At 40.4% G+C, this 21,671-nt stretch overlaps 2 protein-coding genes across 3 annotated transcripts; one reads left to right on the plus strand and one right to left on the minus strand.

Annotated features, from left to right (window-relative positions):
* Window positions 1-3,332: 3,332 nt before the first annotated feature.
* ankmy2a (ankyrin repeat and MYND domain containing 2a) lies at window positions 3,333-11,723 on the plus strand. Of its 2 annotated transcripts, none has more exons than XM_036539461.1 (10): window positions 3,333-3,562; window positions 4,861-4,925; window positions 6,221-6,359; window positions 6,472-6,570; window positions 7,285-7,445; window positions 8,770-8,984; window positions 9,224-9,359; window positions 9,513-9,641; window positions 9,914-10,043; window positions 10,556-11,723. In XM_036539461.1, the coding sequence occupies exons 1-10, from the start codon at window positions 3,496-3,498 to the stop codon at window positions 10,696-10,698; spliced, it is 1,284 nt and encodes a 427-aa protein (XP_036395354.1). In that variant the 5' UTR covers window positions 3,333-3,495; the 3' UTR covers window positions 10,699-11,723. The 2 variants fall into 2 exon arrangements, with proteins under 2 accessions (XP_036395354.1, XP_036395355.1); XM_036539462.1 differs by having other exon boundaries at window positions 10,559-11,723.
* Window positions 10,701-16,916, minus strand: LOC118784476 (leucine-rich repeat-containing protein 72). Its single transcript, XM_036538718.1, has 8 exons — window positions 16,899-16,916; window positions 16,725-16,798; window positions 16,557-16,626; window positions 15,998-16,079; window positions 15,635-15,748; window positions 15,020-15,109; window positions 14,612-14,727; window positions 10,701-10,919 (listed from the first exon to the last, which is right to left on the minus strand). The coding sequence occupies exons 1-8, from the start codon at window positions 16,914-16,916 to the stop codon at window positions 10,701-10,703; spliced, it is 783 nt and encodes a 260-aa protein (XP_036394611.1).
* Between the last annotated feature and the right edge of the window lie 4,755 nt (window positions 16,917-21,671).

Consider the following 21,671-nt stretch of genomic DNA (forward strand, 5'->3'; position numbering starts at 1 on the left):
ATTCAGTTCTAACGCACAAGCGTGGTGAATGGAGGACAAAATGAAGTAGGGAAACTCATGCGCTCTTTTTGTGGAGTGCAAGCAATCTTAAAACTGCTTGCTCGTAGAGTTTAATTGGTATCTGTTTGAGCGAATGGTAATGCAGGGGAAGTTATAAAAACATAGCCCTGCAAGTTATTGTGAGAGCAGACAAATTACCATCTGCAATAATTGTTTCATTTTCAATGCTGGCATTACAGTGGTTCATTACAGTGGCCAAGGTTACATTTTGGAAACTTCCTGCAATATAAGAAGTACTAACCTTGCCTGTCACAAGGAAATACATACACTGGTGACTGATGATTGAGTAGTGTTAATGGATGATCACAGGCCAACAAAGATCAGAGGGCAAGGCAGGGGGAATAAAGGGGATAAATCTGTAAATATTCTCTAACAGAGGAGAGAAGACATTCTGTGATAAATATTCATGTGTTGAAATCATAGCAGCTTGAGTAATAGGAAAATCATCAAAATCAAAACCTTCAGTATTGTAGGGTAGTGGACACCTGTCACCTACATTACTAGTATGAATTCTGGGAACTCTGAGCTGTTACTGTTATCAGCTAGGCATCCAGAATCCTCTTAAATGATGCATAGGCCTGGGAAAGCCATATCTTAATTATAAACAACACAGCAAATTCTGAATAACACATTGAAACCCATATTGACAAAGAGTCGCAAACTACTTCACATGCTGTAGGTCACCAGATCTGCATGACCAGTTTTTTTTCTCTGTCAGTTCTTTTTCACATTAATTTCTGAAACAGGCACACAGTGACATAATAACCATTACGAATAGCAGGTGCAGTCACAATGCTATGCTTTGTCTTTCATTTGATACAGTTCTGTTCATCAGTACAGATATGGCAAAATGCAAATACAGAGCTGTTAATTTGCTCCAATAGAGGACAGTATATCCAACAATACTGCCTGTTTATTTCATCATCTTAAAAAAACTAAGGGACAACTAAGGGCAAAATTTGCCTTTATTAATTTGGCAGATTTATACAGGATACCAAAAGCAGTCCACCAATGCATTTTCTGTCTATGAATTTTATCAGTGTTCATAGAGGTGTCCTAGTTCCTCTCAGATGGTGGAATGAATTGAATGACCCGTTTTAAGTGAGTCCCTGATGGACTCACATGTCACTTCCTACACTTTCTAGCTGTAGGCTGACCAGCCAGTAAAATCTTTGGGGCCTTTGGCAGATGTTAGGAATTAGAATAGCCAGGTCAGATTTGTTCTTACAGCTCTGACCGCTTAGCCTCGAACAAACAGGTTTCATGGCTTTCAGATGGAGTTTTAAATGTAGTTATTACACGGCATACTACATTTTAGTACATGCTCATTTTGAATATCTGATTAAAATACCCTAATACAAAGTATAAATGTAAAGACATTAATACGTATAATGGAACATGTGTATGGGAAATCTATTTGATTACTACAGTTTGCTTTTCAGTGAAATATCCGAATGCAAATTGACCACAAAAGATGGGGCAGTCTTCTACTAAAGACAAGTATTACTTTTGGTGGGTATATTCTGTAATTATAAATAAATGACACATCACTCATTCTCAGTATAAAACATTGGGAGTATAAAGAGCCAAGTTTTTCTCTTGAGATATAATTTTAACAAAATGGAAGAAGATTATACTCCTAGTCATCAGAATAATCTTTAAAAAGTCTTTACTACATAGCTGTGAATACAGCCTTGGGCTGTGGATTTGCTGGATATTCCAAAGACTGGACTCACATGAGGAATCTGGGTTAGGATTTTTTTTTTTTTTTAAATTTTCAGATTCATGACCTTCTTCAAGACATGTATATGAGCAATAGAAATGCAAAGGAGACAAAAAGATGTATGTATCACATTAATTGGGGCACTCCCCTTGAAACTTGTAGAAGTAGTTGTCAATCATTAAATGATTCCATTGCAGAATGAAAATGTACAATTACGTTGACAATCATAACAACTGTAAATTGGACATTTTAATGCTTTTTACCTATTTTGCAATCCTATTCTGGCCTCAATGATATTACATCTAACTTCCCTATCTATGGCAACCTCTACACTCAGCAAAGGGTGGGATGTGGAACCCTGGCTGGCCTACTCACCTCTATTATAGGTGGAGCAAAGGCAATTAATTCTGCTGCTCGGGGCTCCTGGTTATCAACAGCTTGTTATTAACCCTGAACTCAAGACCAGAACCTTCTTCTGCCTTAGCTGTTAAATGTCATATGCTTTGACAACTGGTAATGACTGGAGAAGGATCTGGAAATTGTATTTCAGTTGCCATGTTGAAGGAGTACCCCCTTGTGGCCAAATACAAAACTCTAACCATGAGCAAGTCCTTATATACCTGTTGCAGTCCACTGACACAAACCTTTGTGCAAACGAGTTTCTTGTCTAGGTTAGCCTTCCTCTGAGTTGAAGTGACTGAACTCCAGGATCTACACGTAAACTCTGCAAAGAAATGATTCCTGTTGGATTCCAGTTCTAACATAATAAAACGTTACAGGACAGTCATTGTTACTCCATGAATGAACGTGTTTAAGTGTAGAAAAAGTTTTTAGTTTTGTAGAAAGGAAGAAATGTCTATGACAGAAAAGAAATATAAAGACAAGACTAAATTGCAGTCAACCCACAAATGCATATTTGATTTTACTCAAGCTGCTCATATTATTCAAGCTCACATTATTCTTCACACCGTAATCAAAGGAACAATAATCAAAATACTATTACTACTAACTACTAAATACTAAAATTGTGTATTGTGTAAGCAATTGTGTTGACAATGTTAGATATTTCTCTTAACCACGGCTCAGAATTGCCTCTTTGAAGCAGCTGTACTTCTCAGCTGTTCAGTGCAATTAAAACCGTTGGCCTTCTTTGATGACTGCTAAGATGACACTAAAGAGGCTGGTGAGTGCAGTAGTGAGCAGGCTTTATATTGGTTTACTTCACAGAAATGTGAAAATATGGGATAGGACTTCCAAGTGTACGCAAACAGGGAAAGAGCCAGTAAAAATACATACCAGACATCATCCCAAATGTTGAGAAAATGGGTAGAACAAATTTATGTTACATAACTTTTTTTCCAAGATAATGTGATAATGCATCAGTAAGTTAATATTTCATATTTTATATAAAACACAGTTATTCGTACGTGTATACGTCTGCAGGAACCGCTTAAAGTGTCTTGATATACTTTTAGAAATCAGACCACTCCTCCCCTTCATTTGCTCAGTGGTACGTTCCAAGGGACAGCTCAACACCCGTCGCCAACCGGTGAATGGGGACGACGCAAATTTTGCGCCGCCTTAAAAGATAACACGTTAGCTAGCTTGCTGGCTAACTTTCATAGTTGCTAGTTTATATTTCTCCAAAATTTGTCCCTATCTGGTTATAAAAATAGAAGACAATTACAAGTGAAGTACACGGACAGCACACCATGGCCTCTCCGAAAAAGGGAGATCTTTCTGCCGCCGAGAAGGAGTTATTCCAGGTTATAGCAGCAGGTAATGTCTGTTTAACGTAACGTTAGCTGTCAGCTAACGTTAGGAAGTTAAGCTACTGTACTGTATAGTTAGCTAAATTGAAAAAAAAAAAACATCTAAATTTTGTTTGCTGTTTTTGGACATTTAAAACAAAGGCCACTATGTTTTAGAAAGAAGATGTCACAGCTGTAGCTTCTGGTCAGTTTAGCTTACTCGCAGTCAATCTTATTTGCTGCCTACCACACATTAGCTAGCTCAAAGACTAGCTGCTAGCTAGCTAACTAGCTAATATCAGAAGGCCAGACGTGACTGCGATTTGACAGTTTACCAGGGCAGTTCTACTAGATCGTTACGTTGTTACATTACCGAACTGCAGATTGCTGTGAAATATATGCACTATGCACCATCGGCAAATAACTAGGTGTTCTGCCAGTTGGTGTTACCGAGCTTGCATCAAGTTAAATAAACGTGGGTATGTTTATATTTATATAAATGTATCCTACTCGGCAGTGTTAGTTGAAGTGGAAGGCTATAGCTAACTAGCAAGGATTTAAATGGGATTGGCTAGGATTTAAGTGCACCTAGCTCGCTGTCTAGACTAGCATGCTTTCTGTCAGCGTAGCATCAGCATTTTGTGGATAATTAGGTAGGTAGCAAGCAAGCCTGCCTGCTATATTCATCATTCTAGCAATTTGATACCAAACTAAGATAGCCAGACAGGTGACTAGCACGTGAGCCACACAGACTTTTCCGAATCATTCATATGTGCAACACCAAGAGGCCAGCTGCTCAGTGAATTGATCAATTCAGCATCTTATGTGCATGAAGTCATGGTTAGCTGGCTAGCTTCCTAAAATGCACATTTTGTAAAAAGGGAATATCTAACTAACTGAAAGATTAGTTAATTGTGAAATACGAATTTTCAGGCGAACTTCTATTTATTTAAGTGTGTTTATTATGCAAATGAACCCCACAGAAGGTCACTTTCGCAACTCTGTGCCTAACTCATTTTGGGGGGGGGGGGGGGGGGGGCTCATTGGGGGTAGCTACTTCATAAATTACACTTAACACATTTGTCATCTATTAAATAGACGCTCATTTCTATCATAACCTGCATTGGTTTGATTACATGACTGTAATTAACTGTTATGACTTTTTTGAGTTCACAATAGGCTTCCTCCGACAACACAATAGTTAGCTATAAATCAAGCATTACGATGCATGTAAAGTATCCTCACAGACAGATTCCGTTTGATGTACAACTTCTCGCTGAATTATTTGTGTGAGCCTACTTACACCTGGATTTCTCTTTGCCCTAGGGAATGTACAGGAAGCTTCACGATTACTGGGATGCAAGGATGTGCGAGTAAACTGCTTGGATGAGGTAAGAAAAAACTGAAAACAATGAAGTATTAATTACAACGGAAGATTGCTGACAACATGCAAATAGGGTCATGTCACTGTGCAGAACCTTGCAGGCCAGCTGTTTGCTTATGCTTTTTTATTGCACTTATTCTACACTATATGTAGGAAAGGAACTTCTGTCATTGCTGTCTATTATGTAAGCCAATGCATACACACTCCGCGAGCATATGTCGTCTATTGTGTCGTTAACATATGGCGGCGACTTGAGAGGCAGAGGTAGCACTTAAAGACTCATGATAATAACAAGATGCCACTAGATGTAACATACAGGTTTCTTCAGGTGCTTTTTGTCAGGGAGCAGAATAGTTAAAAACAGCAGTTTTCGATTGTCTGTCTGTCAGAATCAGATGTGGCTGCCTTTACTGCTTCACCAGTGAAAACGTTATCCTTTGTCTCAGCAGATCCTTTTTTAGCTGAGTATTGTTGCTTTCTGAAGTTGTGTAGTCTCCATATATAGTTTTTCTGTATGGTGAATATTACTATTACCAGTGTGGTTAGCAGAAACTTTTATCTATAGATGTAAATATTCTGCAGTAAACCTATGACATTTGTTTTCAAATTAAAATGACAGGGAAATAATTAAGCAAAGCAGCAGATGTCACATAATTCATAATTTGAAAACTGGTCTCAATAATATAAATACTGCTGTGAGAATGAATGAAATGGCATTTTGTCTGAAACCTTTTTTTAAAGAGATATGAACTTCGATCAAATGTGTGGTCAAGTATTCAAGGACTCGCTACCGTTGTTTGATTTACTATTGAAGGGAAGATATTGCTATGCTCTAGTTACTGCATGTTGGATGCAGTGGTTACTGTATTAGATTTTCTCCAAAACACAGTCTTCCAGAATGTGCCATGCAGTTCATAGAGACAAACAGTTATAGTCACAAGCGATGGGACCTTTATATAACAATCACAGATACTTAAAGTTCAGCTCCAATACTTAAACCTCCAAAAGTCAGAAATACCATATAGGGCAAATCTGTGATTTCTGAGCAGTAATTTTCACTTAACATAGTTATTTATTTGCCAGCTACCTGGACCTGGGCTAGATTGTATGCCTTTTATATGCCACCCATTTCAAACAGTTTTATGCTAGTTGCTTTGGTGAAGTTAACAGTAGCTTTGCTAAGTCTGGGGTTTGAACCCACAGGCCTCTGATGGGATCGGAGGTGGCACAGTGTCATTTTCATTTGCTGCTCCCCCTCGAATTCAGATTTGAACTTTCTCCGCGCTGTTCTCTCTTCCTCAGTACGGTATGACCCCGCTCATGCACGCGGCGTACAAGGGCAAGGCGGACATGTGCAAGCTGCTCCTGCAGCACGGGGCGGACGTCAACTGTAACCAGCATGAGCACGGCTACACCGCGCTCATGTTCGCTGGGCTCTCAGGTACGCCTCCAAGCGCTGTGAGCACGCCCGTGGAACCCCTGTCAGGGGTAGACAGTGGGTTGACCTGTAGCGTGTTATTTCAGCAAACGCGCTTTCCCTCATTCGCCCACAGGAAAGACCGACATCACTTGGATGATGCTGGATGCTGGGGCAGAGACGGATGTGGTGAACTCTGTCGGACGGACGGCAGCGCAGATGGCGGCCTTCGTGGGTAAGAGGGGCCCAGGATACAGACAGTAGATAAGAACAGTGCCAGGGTAGCTGGTGGTCAAGGTAGCGGTCAGGACAGAAATGTGAAGTAGTGATAGTCCCAGCTGAATAATGTCCATAAAAGATGTCTGTTTTTCAAAACGGTCGTTAAATACAGTTAGCCTATAATATCAATCACTGTTGCAAAGTAGTTTATAGGGAAAAGTATAATTTATAAGCTCATAATTCATAAGCTCATAATGGAAGCTAAATTTAGAACTGGAGACGTTGAATTGGTACCATTTAATATTTCTATACATTACTAATCTATATTTCCAAACATTTGAATGGACTTGCTCGCTAAAAGAAATCAGTTTATTTGGTTGTAGGTGAAAGCCAATACATGGTTATATTGATTCAGCTGTCACATTAGTTAGGCCTAGTGTTATAAAAATGTAATTAGGATAAATGCATTACTGAGCAGAAAAACCTTCAGAAGGTCTTTTTAAGTCTTTTTTTGACCAACCATAAAATATTCAGAGAAATTTGTTGAATTCGTTCACAGAGTTGATCAAATGGAATAATTAACTTAATGAAGAGGCATTTGTTTTCTGTTGTTACCTTTGATGCTACACAGCACAGATTTACACCAGTACAGATCATGTGATATGATTTGCAGTAGAGGGTAAGCCATACACCATCTCTCTCTTCACATTTTGATCTTTCCTGCTTCCAGGTCAGCATGACTGTGTAACAGTGATCAATAACTTCTTCTCCCGCGCGAGGCTGGAGTATTACACCAAGCCCCAGGGGCTGGAAAAGGAGCCCAAGCTGCCCCCCAAACTAGCAGGACCGCTGCACAAGATCATCATGAGCACCAACCTCAACCCGGTGAAGGTAGGAGCTGCAGCCAAGGCATGATCTTTGACTCAAAGTGTGCCTCATGTTGCATTGGCCAGGTTGGGGTAGGGCCCTATACTAATGGCTTGTTTCCATTATCCAGGGATAACTACACTACAGCCTCACTGGACCAGTGAGGTGCAGGTTGAAATGATGGCTTACAGTACAGTTAACTTTCATTGGGCTTCTTCATAGAGGATGTGGATGGGGAGTTTGTTCTATTAAATCCTATTCAAAGGACTCTACAGAGACTATGGGGTTTAACATCGTTGGTCTTATTAATCCAGTATTTGCTGTGAAGCCGGTTTGCTGTTTCAGACAAATGCATTGACTACATATGACACTTGACAAATTCATTATTCAGCCTAGCTGGCATCTGTTCCGTTTTGTGAGATGGTCTCTTGTGCATTCATCCACTGCATATAATCCACGCTCCTTGCATTAGGCCAACATTTTGTCTGCATCTCAATGCATTTACATTTACATTTACATTTATTCATTTGGCAGATGGCGCTGTATTGGCGCTGTATTGTAATGCTAGCCCCTGCTGTATCATTCATGTAGAGAAAGGAATTCTTGGAGCATAGGCAGTGGTAAGGTATTGCTGGGCTATCTTTTCCATACACTGCAGCAAATTAACATAAGCCAAGAATAATTCAGCAAGAGCCAATTCTAGCCCTGGGAGCAGGCAGGGGTGATGCCATCATGCTGTAGAACGTAGGTCTGTGAGGCCCCAGGAAGGTGCTGTGAGCAGGATATGTGCAAGGGTCAAGAAGCACTCTTCTCAGAGCTTTCACTACAACAACACCAAATGTTGTTATAATCTGTAAATTGAGAATTAATCACCCAACCTATCAGTAAAAATGAAACAACTATATCGTATAGAAATGAGTCAAAATATCTGATATGTGATGATCTTCTTACAGCTTGGGTTATCAGATGAGAGATGTGTCCTCTCATTTCTACAGTAGTGTTTCAGTGTAGGGCAGCAGAGCTGAGGAGAGTGCATCTCCTTGTGGTAGTGAGGAGCAAGAAATGCTATTACTCACCGTAGGCTGTTTTGTTACAGTGCATTCATATGAGACTACAGTACAGTACTCTCTTGCTGGATGTGCCATTAGAGCTTAGAGGGGCTGGAAGATGTTACCTCTCTCTTTATTCTAACCTCTTTAGAACAGCCAGTGTCTGTGTCCATCTCATGGTGGTGCCATTTCATAAGTCGCTTTTCTCTTTCACTGATATTGATGCGATGTTATTTGCCATGTTAACATCACCCTCCTTACCCTCTCTTCCTCTCTCTCTCTCTCTCTCTCTGTCTCAGATGGTGATGCTGGTGAAGGAGAACCCCCTGCTGGTGGACGTGGATGCCCTGGAGAAGTGTTATAGGGTGATGGATCTGATCTGTGAGAAGTGTGTGAAGCAGCAGGACATGAATGAAGTGCTGGCCATGAAGATGCACTACATCAGCTGCATCCTGCAGAAGTGCAGGACTTTCCTCACGGAGCGAGAGGACAAGCTGGACGGACTCATTAAGTGGTGGGCGTTCAGGGCTTCAGGATGGCACAGCACAGTTATTTGTCCTGTACTATATTGGCAGAACACTTTTATTCACGCAGGTTTACAGTGGTTGCAGTTATGTGGAATAGGATCTGTAAAGCTCTCTTTGCCATTTCTTTTTTCCAGAGCGCTACATGAAGTAAAATGTGACATGAAGTAAAATGTGAAATGGGGAGATATTGCATTAAAGGCTATTTTTCCAACTTTTTCTCTCCCAGCTTATTGAAAGGTCGGGACAGTGATGGATTTCCACAGTACCAAGAGAAGTTTATTCGTGAATGTATCCGGAAGTTTCCATACTGTGATGCGACCCTTCTTCAGCAACTAGTCAGAAGTATTGCTCCTGTGGAGATAGTGAGTATGCCTGCTTTTGGTGTGTATTGAAGACTGTTATGCCGCGCACTGGTTTGGAGAGAGTGCTGAGTCGTGTGTGTTGACAGCGCTTGTGGCATGGGCGACAGTTTCCTGCTTCATACTGATTTTGAACGCTTCCTCCCTTGTTGTCAGGGTAACGACCCCACAGCTTTTTCGGTTCTGACCCAGGCCATCACGGGTCAGGTGGGCTTCATGGATGCTGAGTTCTGCACAACGTGTGGCGAGAAGGGGGCAGAGAAGAGGTGCTCCATCTGCAAAATGGTACCAGTACCATTCTGCTTCCTGTCCCAGACCAGCTGAGAGGCATAAAGCTTTAGTCTTGTCTGTGATTAGATAAAAAGCTGTCATATGGGGACTCAAGAGCAGGAGAGTACATTGTGTGCAAAGAGAATATCAACACACCCATATGCTGTTGAATCTGCCGTAGTTAGGCGGTGTAACCAATTAAGTCTTTTAGTCACTTTGTGTTGAAGTAAACCCTCAAGTAAGAGCTCTGTGAAACACACCTCTCATGCCACTGCTTGTGTTCCCAGGTAATTTACTGTGATCAAGCCTGCCAGAAGCTCCACTGGTTCACACACAAAAAGGTGTGCAAGAAACTCAAAGAGCAGAGAGAAAAGCAGGAGGCGGAGTCGGCCAAGCTGAAGGAAAAACAGCTCAACGGTATGGACTGCTCTTTGGAGCGCAGTTTTCTCTCTGCTGGGAAGGGACTTGTGTTGCGTTGCTACACAGATGTTTCTAGTTTATTTGCTTAGCTGATGCTCATAACCTGTGAGATTAGATATCTTAGATTTTGTACACAGCTGGATATTTACTGAAACAATTTAAAATGAGTGCAAGACTTGAGCGCATAATGGCAGTGCCCCACTCAAAAACCAAACCTGCAACCCTCGGGATGCAAGCACCCTTCTGCTTACCTGTTGCTGTTTCTGTAGGAAAATAGGAATCAATGTGTCATTGTAAATACGACATAGTGCAATGAAATTTGGACTGTCTGATCCTGTCTGAAGCAGTGCCGTGATACTCGAACAAGGTGTTTCAGCTCTCTTGAAACCCTCACATACCTGTATGAATGGGTTAAAGAATAATGAAAGGTGTTCACGGTGTTAACAGTGCACATTGCCATAAATACGTGTGTCTGCTGGGGTCAAGTGACAGCCGTGTTCTCTTTGCAGCAGAGGACAGCACGGCAATAGAGGATGCTAGCAGTTCCATGCAGGACCTGTCTGTGGGGGAGGGGGAGGGATCACCCTCCAGCTCCGCCCACGTCCAGGATGACCCAGTAGTTTCCGATACCAATCCAGCCAATCAGGATTGATTCTATGTTTGGAAGCAGTGCTGCCCCCAGATCCCCACACACCAGCGTGACAGTAGCCCCCCAGAGGACGAATGGTCTGCGCAGAACAGCTCACGAGTCTGCTGGATCTCACTCTGAGAGAGCACATCCCGTGTTACAGGCTGTTCGGCTCCTCTGGGAACGGAGCACGGCTCCGTCGTGTAACACTGATGGAAAATCGGCACCAAAGCATCGCAGCTCACCTGGACATGAGGGACGGTCTGAGTCAACAGAGTGTGAACATTATCTCTGTTCAGCAGTTCTGGTTTACTTTTTCCACTTTTCCCACATTGGCTAAGCTGGTGTACAGCTGGATAAATGGTAAATCTCGCCAGTAATTTAGGTACTTTCACTCTTTTTTTTGTTTGGTCTCTGCAGAAATTAGAAGTAGGATTATTTTCCAATGCTTTTTGAATTCTAAAAAGCCCTTGTTCCTCTTCAGAACTGGCCTGCATTGAGTTGAGTATCTGAATGAGGTTTGCCTTTTTCAACACAGTGTTTGAGGGTAGATAAAGATAAAGTTAAATTTCTGGAAGACCACACTGGTCCTCTCTGAAGGTAAACTATATTTGATATTTACAAGCACAGTTGCAATTGTCTGATACATAGCTAACTTTACATTATCAAGGAGCTCATAAATACTTGATCATGTAGCCTACAGCAATGTATGAAAGCCAAATCAAAAGCCACTGCATCACTGCTTGTCACTTATTTTGAATGACTATTCATTTTATTTATTTTTTTCTTACAACTTTTTGAAACTACATGCATCATAATTAAAATGCATTGATAAAGAACATAATATGGAGATTCTCTGGGTTTGGAAATGTGAAACATTAATGTTAAAATAGGACAATCGATCATTGTTATGAAATGTGCAAATGTCTATGACAACTGGCATAATAACATTTCATCGTAGTATTGGAAATATTTAGTTTGTGGGTGTCTAATAACCAATAAAAATCTATATGGAGTTTCTGTTGTGGAGGTTAGTCAATTTTATTCTTGGTTCATTAGTCTTCTCTTGCATCTTCTGTCCATGTTTGGAGAGAGATCTTAGACTAAACAGTTCAGATTTTCAGTTACTCCATTGTCTATTTTTCACAAAAGTAAATGCTCTGCTCTGTGAAGAAGTCTGTACAATAAACTTGTTAAATCATCTGTGAAGGGGGCTTCCGAGTGGCTCATCTGGCAAAGGTGCTCATTCGAAGTGCAGGTGGAGTGCAGTGTTTCACACTGTTAGAGTGGAAAATAGTTGTTGTTGGCATGTGAAGATGTTGTGGTAAGGTGAGCCTAATGTACTCTTGGTAACTGCAAAGTTAAGGTGAAGAAAGGGGATAATAATGGATAAAGATTATTTGAAAAATAAAACCACCACTGACACATGCTGAGAATGATGATATGAATCAACATACCATACATTACATTTTATTATTTCAGCTTATACACCTGAATATATGCTGACACAATACAGGTTGTGCCTTGGTCAAGAGTGCACCAGCATTTCTGCACCTGGGATCGGAAACTAACATCTATATCTATCCATCATGTATCTCATTAGAAACATGGCTACTCCACTCAGCCAGTGTTCTACTTCTTTGCTGGCTACATTACTGTTTAATGTATTTTAAAAATGTATTTGATATTAGAAATGCAAAATACAGAAAACGATGAACGCATAAGTCACAGGTGGGAATGCTAGCCAGTTTTAATGAAATGTTTCACATCTAACAACATTTACATTTACATTTATTTATTTAGCAGACGCTTTTATCCAAAGCGACTTACAAAAGTGCATACAGTAGGTACAGCGACAGTACGGGGACAGGATGTGTACAGTTCCACAATGAGACAGTTCTCAGCTGAGAGCAAGGTCTGTTTGAGGACGCAGTACTATCAGATTTTTACAATTACAGCCTAAAGGGCAACTAGTACGATATACTTTCGAACGGCAAACTTCAACAACTTCAAAACGGCACAATGAGCGTCAGGGTTAAGGCGGCAACAAGAGACAAAATTTAAAAGCACAATTTAAAAAGCACAGCAATTTTTAAAAAAGCACAGCAATTACAGCACTGATGGGCGGGGGGGGGGGGGCAGCAATTGTGTGCTGGGTCAGTCCAGGTAGAGTCTGAAGAGGTGCGTCTTCAGGCCCCGTCTGAAGGACTGGGGAGAAGGAGCTGTCCGTAGCGAGACCGGGAGTTCGTTCCACCACTGGGGAGCGATGTAGGCGAAACGCCGATGTCTGGCAGAACGAGCACCTCCTGCCTTGACCATGCAGGGAGCAAGGCGTCCAGTTGCTGCTGAGCGTAGGGGTCGGGCTGGTGTGTAGGGCTGGATGAGTTCTTGGAGGTAGGCAGGGGCTGTCCTGTTGACTGCAGAAAAGGCGAGGGTCAGGGTCTTGAATCTGATCCTGGCAGCGACAGGAAGCCAGTGGAGGGATTTCAGCAGGGGAGTAACATGGGAGAATTTGGGGAGGTTGAAGATCAGTCGGGCAGCTGCATTCTGGATGAGCTGGAGAGGGTGGGTGGTGCATGCTGGGAGGCCTGCAAGGAGAGCGTTGCAGTAGTCCAGTCGGGGGAGAACTGTGGCCTGGATAAGGAGCTGCGTCGCGTATGTGGTTAGGAACGGGCGAATCCTCCTGATGTTGTGGAGGAGGAATCGGCAGGTCCGTGACGTGCGAGCAATGTACTCCTTGAAGTCCAGGTTGCTGTCGAGGGTGACGCCCAAGCTCTTTGCTGTCCGAGAGGACAGCAAAGAGTCATTGTTCTGTGAATACAGAAGGGGTTGCTGAATTCAACTGGCACAGGCGTGAGACTTTGAAAGAAACAAAGTTATGCTGTGTGAGTAAAAACAAAACTGCTATTTGCAGTTTTATCATGGTATAGTTTCTGCTTGGTTCCTGTGTACCTGATACTCTCTGACTGGACCCATGTGGTCTTGCAGCAAATCCAACGCTTTATTTGACTGAAGACGTAATTAAAACATTTCTGTAATTTGGGTAATGCTAATTCTGCATAATGCGTATGTCTGTGGTAGTCCTGTGTGGACCCACAACCTTTATCTTAACTAGACAAGGGCGTGTGGTGCTGCTTTGGTGTGGATGTACAGTGATCATGTGAACCTGATGGCAAGAGTGTTCAATATATTGCAGGTTCAATTTTTCCACAGGCAGCTGATCAATAAAAGGTTAGGGGATGGTTAAGGTTAGCATTCAGAGTGGGCGAGGTGATCTTAGACCTGTTGTTAAGGGCAGAATGTACCAGGATGATTCAGTCCTCTTTTGGTCTCACGCACCTGGTATCGGTTGAGATGCTGGGATCTTCAAGAAATGTTGCATTATGGGTCTCTGCATGAACCAGCACACAGGCGGAAGGGCAGACATGTCAAATATGGTCTGGGAATGGACAAAGTTGTCACTGAACACGCTGGCAAAGAAATATGAAAGCATCTTTCACACTAACGAATGCACAGGAGCATTTTATTAACAGTGAAACCTTTCACTATTAGATTTGTATTTTTCAGTTTTTGTTCTTGTTTCCTCCATGTAAGCCTAATTGCATGTTTGAGAGCAGCCAAATTTCATATTTTATATTACATAAATCTAACCTAAATACCTCTTTAGTCCCACCTGCTACAACAATAGCAATTATACATTATCCATAGTGATCAGAATCAGAATCAAGCAATTAACAGTCTAACTGCTAATATATCATACTGTTTTTAATTGAACATGCCTGGCAAGAAATTTTCAGTTTTACATACAGGTGCACTATTTCTGTTTAAAGCTCAGTAGTAGATTTTCTCCCCTGTTGAATTCCATTATACCACTTTTACACATTTATGATTCCCTCACCATTCAACATCCCAGCTCCTTCTACATGGAAAGTGTTACTTCCTGTTGTGTGTTGACAGGCTCTGCCCTTCTGCCAAATGCCAGAGACTGCGAGACACGATGCCGCTCGGGATTGAAAAGTCGAAATGCAGTGTCCCTCTCCTTCTGCTTCACCTCTGCTGGGACATTTTCATTTTGGAAAAAAAATCATCTGATCCATACAATGTCTGTGTTTCACAAATATTATTTTCTTACAGTACATAAAGTTTAGACCCATAATTCCCGCATTAAAAAGGAACGTGCCTTCATTTCTCAGTTAACATTAGATGCTTGAAATGATAGTGGGCTTGATTTTGCTTCAGGTACTTGCATGGAACCCTCCACTGAGCAGATGGGTTTTGGAAATTCATTACAATAGTATTTTGGAATGTGATTTTAGGAACAGAGATTAAATGTTTTGAAATGTACCTCTTCTATCCAAAATCTGAACAGATGGCAAGTGATGGATGATATAGGGACGATATTGAGGGTCATGTGTGAGGGGGTTCAGGAAAAAACCTGGAGGTAAGTACATTTCACAATGGCAGACATATCAGTTCACACTCACATTGCTTTCTTTTGATGTTATGCCTGACAGTGCTCTGACATTCAGACTACATGGTGTTAAGTTACTATAGCTAGATAACAATTGCACATTCCACTCCCCAGTGTAATTCTCAGCCTTCTAGTATGTGTGTAATTATATGCATGAGTATAACAGAGGATATGAGGTTAACATTGTACATTACTTAATATTAACTGGGTATCAACTGGTGTATGTGAATGTTGACTGTATCTATCTATCTGTTTATCTGTATCTGTCTGTCAATGTATCCAGTCCATTAGACAAATCACCATTTCACATTACTGTTGTGATAGATCTGCATTAGTACTCAGCTCACTCCCTTGGTCTCTGACAGATCTGGTCTGGTACTGGACTCACTCCTTAAATCCCTGATAGAACCACACCAGTACTTGGCTCACCCCCTGAATCTCTGCTGTAACTGTATTGGTACTTGGCTTTCTGGTACTTGGCTCACTCACTGGTAGTGTGGAGGCACTGCATTCTCCTTAGCTCTGTCACTGACTCATCCAGCCTCCTCAACTGGTTATTATGCAGCAGGAGAACCTGCAGACAAGTCAAGTGGCTCAGGGCACCTGCATGTGTGAAATGGATGAAAACAGGATCGTCACAAGATCTCCATGTGTTAATATTTAACACCAACACAGACACACACCCACATACACACTCATATACTTCAATATCCACATACTGTATGAAGAAACATCTCATAAAAGAGCATAGTCAGAGACACTGTTCACATTTAATTAAACAGTGCCAAAACAAATAAACACATATTTTTGATTACTATTACTCTACTACTACTATTACCTATTATAATGTACCTGAGATAGAGGTAATTTCATTGTTGTGCAGATGAAGTTCAGTCAAGCAACAATTGATGGTTTGGCAGGAAATCTTCTTGATCTGCAGAATTTAATGGGAATTTTGATACCACCAGTTTATTTTCATAAAAGCTGCCTTCATAGCTGCCATTATTAAATGCTCCTGAGCTGAGGAACATAATTTGATTATAGTTCTGCCAATAATTGCTTCCATAGACAAACATGTAAGTTTTATATACACATTTAACCTATGGTCACATATTACAAATATTAAATGGACTTTTGCAATCCTATACACGTATACATAGAATCGTCTTGCTGTAAATTAAATCACGTTTATTTTTTCAAGAAAAGGAAAATTTGGCGTGGCTGCTAGAAATGTGAACGAAACTGCAGTCTTCTTTTTCTTACAATTAAGACGATTGCATTACTAATACCTACGTTTTAACTTTTCCCCTTAAAATGGTGAAATATCTTTCTTTACATTACGATTTTTCGAAATATTTTTTCTCATTCATAAAGATCAGCTTCGGTTGATGTGGAATATCACTATGCCCACCTTATTGTCATTCAGCCACAAATATCTCAGCATGGGAAATTGTGACAAATCAGGCACATAGACAATTCCTCTGTAATAATTAAAGAAAGAAAGACAGAAAACGTTTACAATTAACAATTCGAGACAGTACTTGGACCGATCTAGCGTAATCTAACTTTGTGATCATACTTCTTGCCGAGGTAGAGCTGAATTACGTCGATGTTCCTTTTAAGGCCATGCCTGCGAAGAATATCATTGATTTCCTATAAAGATATGAAGTTATTTAATATTACTCTGTAAGTATAATCATACAGACGCAATTAATCCGAAGATTCCGTTTTCAGCATTAGTCTGGAGGTTTACCTTTCCATCCGTTTCCATTCTTACCGTGACGTGAGTTTGGCAAACTCTGTTACTAAGAGACATCACCCTCTCTTTTGTTTAACTGCAAACATGCAGATTAAACCAGGAAATAGTTCCTCGTATGTTACTAATGCATGTTGACACTAATTGTAAACGTCGTTTCAGAAGTGGTAAGACTTAAGTTAAGTAAAATGTGTTTCAAATGCTCAAAGTATACACAACTTTGACAACTTTGATTGGCTGGGATATTCAGCTATGCAGAGGATAAGATATAAGATAATGCATAGGCCTATCGCAAGAATGTCACATTAAATACTACAGTATACAGTGGCTTTGGAAAGTATGCAGATCCTTTCACTTTTTGCACACATTGTTGTGTTGTGGACTTAATCTAAAATAGATTAAGTGTATTCTTTTGGCTGTAAACCTACACGCAATCACCCATAATGACAAAGCAAATACTTTTTTTTAAAGAATTTCTTTGATAATTATAAAACACCAAAACCTAAAATATCTTATTTACATATGTAATTCAGACAAATGTCATTCAGACCCTTTGCTATAGCATTCCAAATTGAGCTCAGGTGCATCCTGCTTGCTTTGCTTATCCTTGGAATCCACCTGTGGCAAATTGAATTGACTGGACATGATTTAGAAAGGCACACACCTGTGTATATAAGGTCCCACAAGTGCATGTCAGACCAAAAACCTAGTCATGAAGTCTAGGGAACTCTCCATAGACCTCCACAATCAAATTGTGTCAAGGCGCAGATCTGTACAAGGGTATAATTCCATTTCTAAAGCTTTGAATGTTCCCAGGAGCACAGTGGACTCCATCATTGTGAAGTGGAAGACGTTTGGAACCACTAGGACAGGACTCTCCCTACAGTTGGCTGTCCGGCCAAGCTCGTTAACCAAACAAGAAGAGCCTTGGTCAGGAAAGTGATCAAGAACCCAATGGCCACTCAAACAGAGCTTCAGAAGTCCTCTGTGGAGGTGAGAGAACCTAGAAGAAGGACAGCCATCTCAGAAGCACTCTGTTAATTAGGCCTTTATGGTAGAGTGGCTAGACTAGACAGAAGCCACTCTTGACTCAAAGGCATATGACAGTCTGCAGTTTGCCAAACGGCATTTAAAATACTCTGAGCACATGAGGAAAAACATTCTCTGGTCTGATGAGACAAAAAATGAATTCTTTGGGTTGAACTCCAAGCACTACGTCTGGCAAAAACCAGGTAGCGCTCATCACCTAGCTAGTATCATCCCTACAGTGAAGCATGGAGGTGGCAGCATCATGCTATGGGGCTGCTTGTCAGTGACAGGGACAGGGAGACTGGGCAGAATTGAGGGAAGGATGAATGCAGCCAAATATAGAGAGTTCCTTGAAGAAAACCTGCCCCAGGTTGCACACAGCCTCAGACTGGGGCAAAGGTTCACCTTTCAGCACAACAACAATCTGAAGCATACAGCCAAGACAATCCTGGAGTGACTAGGAGAGAAGTCTCTGAATGTCCTTGGGTGGCCCAGCCAAAGTCCAGACTTCAACCCCATCGAACATCTGTCAAGAGGCCTGAGGATGGCTATTCACAGACGTTCCCCATTGAGTCTAACGGAGCTTGAGAGGATCTGCCAGAAAGAATGGGGGAAACTGCACAAATCCAGGCGTGCAAAGCTTATTGAGAATTACCCAAGAGGGCTCAAAGCTATGATTGTTGCCAAAAGTGTTTCTCCAAAGTACTGAATAAAGAGTCTAAATACTTACGTAGATGAGATTTCAGTTTTTGGTTTTTAATTAGCAATTACCTAATTAGCAAACATTTCTAATGTTATTGTGTGTAGACTGACGGCCAAAAGAATAAATTTAATCCTAAATACAAAGTGTGCAAAAATGAAGGGGTCTGAATACTTTCCGAAGCCACTGTACGCGTGCAAAGGTTTTTCGAGATAAAGGGAAATATTTGGAAGTCGCAAGAGTATCTTACCGCTAGAGGGCAGACTTTCTCTTTCAAAGTTGAGAATTTTGCTGAAAACGAATTTATCGGTTGTTGCTATGGTGACCATAATAATTGCAATATCCATATATTTGTCACATTGTTTCATAATGTTTTAATAAGCAAAATAATCGAAGTAGAAACCCATTATAATAGTGTTGCCTAAACAGTTTACCTTCATACACGAAGTGCATAAATCAAATACATGTACATGAAATCAAGCTCGCATAAACACCACGTATAATGAACGCAAAGATGACAATATTGAGCATTTGGACACAGACATCCCAATAACAATTATGGGAGTTATTTACTTGGATCTAAAACTGGCTCTACTGCCACAAATATTATCAGGAAAATGTTTGTGAAACTCTGAAAAGCTTTGAATAATGTGAAGTATTCAAAGCAAACAAATGATACATCTGTTAAAAGATTGATAAATTCACTATCTCATTGTACTACTCAGGTAATTAAAATCATTAAACATGAGAAATGCTGAAATCTCAATGGACCTCTCAAAAACAGTGACAGAAAAAATCAAATCTTAATGAAAAATAAATGGATTGTGACTCATTCTTGAAGTACTCTCCCTTGGGGATTCAAATTTAATTCTACATACCTATGACCTTTTTTCATGGCTTTGTTCTTGCTACACGCTTTTTGTCCTGCACGGGTCCCTTGGCCACACCTGTTATTTCCACATGGGGTCCTTACCTGGTAATGAACACGCTTCTGTCATGTTGCTTGTCAATATATTAATAACTCATGCCTTCTTTATCTCTCTCCCTCTATTATCTCACTCTCTCTAGGCCTATATGTCACAGCCATTGTGGTCACTGAGCGCATAAAAAGGGTTATCTCGGCTTTCTGCTTTTTGAGATGTAAAAAAAAATAAAACTGCACCGTATCATATGTACTGCTCTGATATTCCCCTTTCTTAAACCCGCCAACCAGACGTTTCTGAATAAAAAAGCCTTCCCATCTTTGTTTTCCATCAGTCCCAAGGGAATTCCAGCAGTTTTCTCTCTCTTTCTTTTTTAGGGAAGTGAGGTAAATGAGTCATGAAACCTCTTTTTTATCAAAAATGAGAACAGGGTTCTGAATGTGGTACCCAGTTTCAAGCAGATTCACTTTCATGAGAGTCAAGGATTACATATAACAAAAAGCTTTTTGTAACATTAATATATTTACAAGGTGACAATGTATGAAGACATGAAGTGAGATGCCAAAATTTCAAAGGCACTGGTATATCTTTTAATTAGGAACAATTCATAGTTGTGGTATCATAAAAGTTGAAAATGTTCTTTATAATTCTGTGTACAGCAAGGGTATAATTCAGTTTTATCTGTCCCATTTGTTCCTGGTCACAGTCTCAGTGTACACAGTATATTCAAGAGATAAATGAAAGATGAAGGCTTTGGGGATGGCCAAGTATCACAAGTATATGATGAGTCATATGATGACCTACTCACAAGTATCAGTTTTTTGAGTTCATTAGCAGATCTTAATATGTTAATATGAAGGAACATGATGATACAGTTAATGCTGACAAGAACTGAATTATTGCTTAGCTTCCAGAAACTCCCCTGATCGCCAAAATGCACAGCTTTCTCCTCACCCCTCCCCCAGACATGGTCTCAAACATTGCTTGGGCCCCTAGCTCTGCTACTTAATTCAAGTTTTTTTTATCACTTGACATTATGTGTGTTCTTGTGAAATAGATTTCTTTGATCACATGACTCAATTCTTAATCAGATATTGACTCTATACTGTCTGCCAGCTTGATGAAACAATGAAAGGTCCTCATCAGATTTACCTCCGAAATCAATGTACTTGAGTGCAATTGCTATATTGCCTTGCATGTCATATTCATTCATGTGAAATCAATGCCTTGTCATAAATCAATATGAGACACAGGCACACTAAGTAAGAATCAGACCAATGCCAAACATACAGTACTATGTAGTAACTAGGTAAATTTGTTGTTAAGTTTGAGTACAGATGTGAAACTTGAAAGAAAACAGTTACTGGTTAAAAGTAAGAGAAAAGACAGTATTAAGGGATTTATAGAATCTTTGACATTCTGTGAGAATATTATTGCGATATAGGTTCAATGGAATATTTGCATTACATTTTATAAATGCTAAGAGTAATAAATGATCCGGCATGTCACCTCAGATTTCAGTTTCAGATTTCTGTCAAATTTGTTAAGGATTTATCTTAACAGGACTCTCTCTGTCGGAGTTTAATTTCCTCTTAGGACACAGTCTTCAGACAGTACATACGATTCATCGATTCAACATAAATTGGCAGAAATGCCACAGGATGAGACGGTTAAAGATGGCTTCGTTTCCACTTTCAAAATAATGATCTTTTCTGATATTTCCAGGTGACTTACTGTACACAAGAAAATATACAACCTGTCACTTGAGCACAACTGACAACATGTGTTGAACAATTTTCATCTCTAAATCTAGGCCTCCTTTTAATTATGTCAATACGTACAGTTATTCATGCTCTGGATCAGTGTATGTATGTGTTTTTAATATCTGTGCGTAAATATAAGATAGGCAAACGAGATTAGTAACTGTAATGAGTATGCAGTAGCATAGAAGATTAATGTCTGCGTTTTTAAATCGCAAACTCTCATGATATTTGAAAGTGCGTTAGTATTGCTATTTATGCCACAACCGACCGACGTATTACAAGCACACACAACGAAAAAAATATGTAATTTGTAGGTCACCGCATTTATGTAGCGAGCTGCATTTGGTCTTCGGTG

This window comes from Megalops cyprinoides, chromosome 10 (assembly GCF_013368585.1).
Source record: "Megalops cyprinoides isolate fMegCyp1 chromosome 10, fMegCyp1.pri, whole genome shotgun sequence".
In the NCBI taxonomy this organism is placed as follows: domain Eukaryota; kingdom Metazoa; phylum Chordata; class Actinopteri; order Elopiformes; family Megalopidae; genus Megalops; species Megalops cyprinoides.

Excerpts from the sequence above, each read along its gene's own strand:
- LOC118784476 (XM_036538718.1), bottom strand. Across the intron at positions 16,080-16,556 it reads TGTGGCTGAATGACAATAAG|ATCAAGAAGATTTCCTGCCA; the intron begins GTGGGCATAGTG and ends TAAATTCTGCAG. Across the intron at positions 10,920-14,611 it reads CTGTCAACACACAACAGGAA|GTGAGCTGCGATGCTTTGGT; the intron begins GTAACACTTTCC and ends CCTCATGTCCAG.
- ankmy2a (XM_036539461.1), top strand. The coding sequence starts at position 3,496 with ATGGCCTCTCCGAAAAAGGGAGATCTTTCTGCCGCCGAGAAGGAGTTA. Across the intron at positions 6,571-7,284 it reads GCAGATGGCGGCCTTCGTGG|GTCAGCATGACTGTGTAACA; the intron begins GTAAGAGGGGCC and ends TCCTGCTTCCAG. Across the intron at positions 9,360-9,512 it reads GTATTGCTCCTGTGGAGATA|GGTAACGACCCCACAGCTTT; the intron begins GTGAGTATGCCT and ends CCTTGTTGTCAG.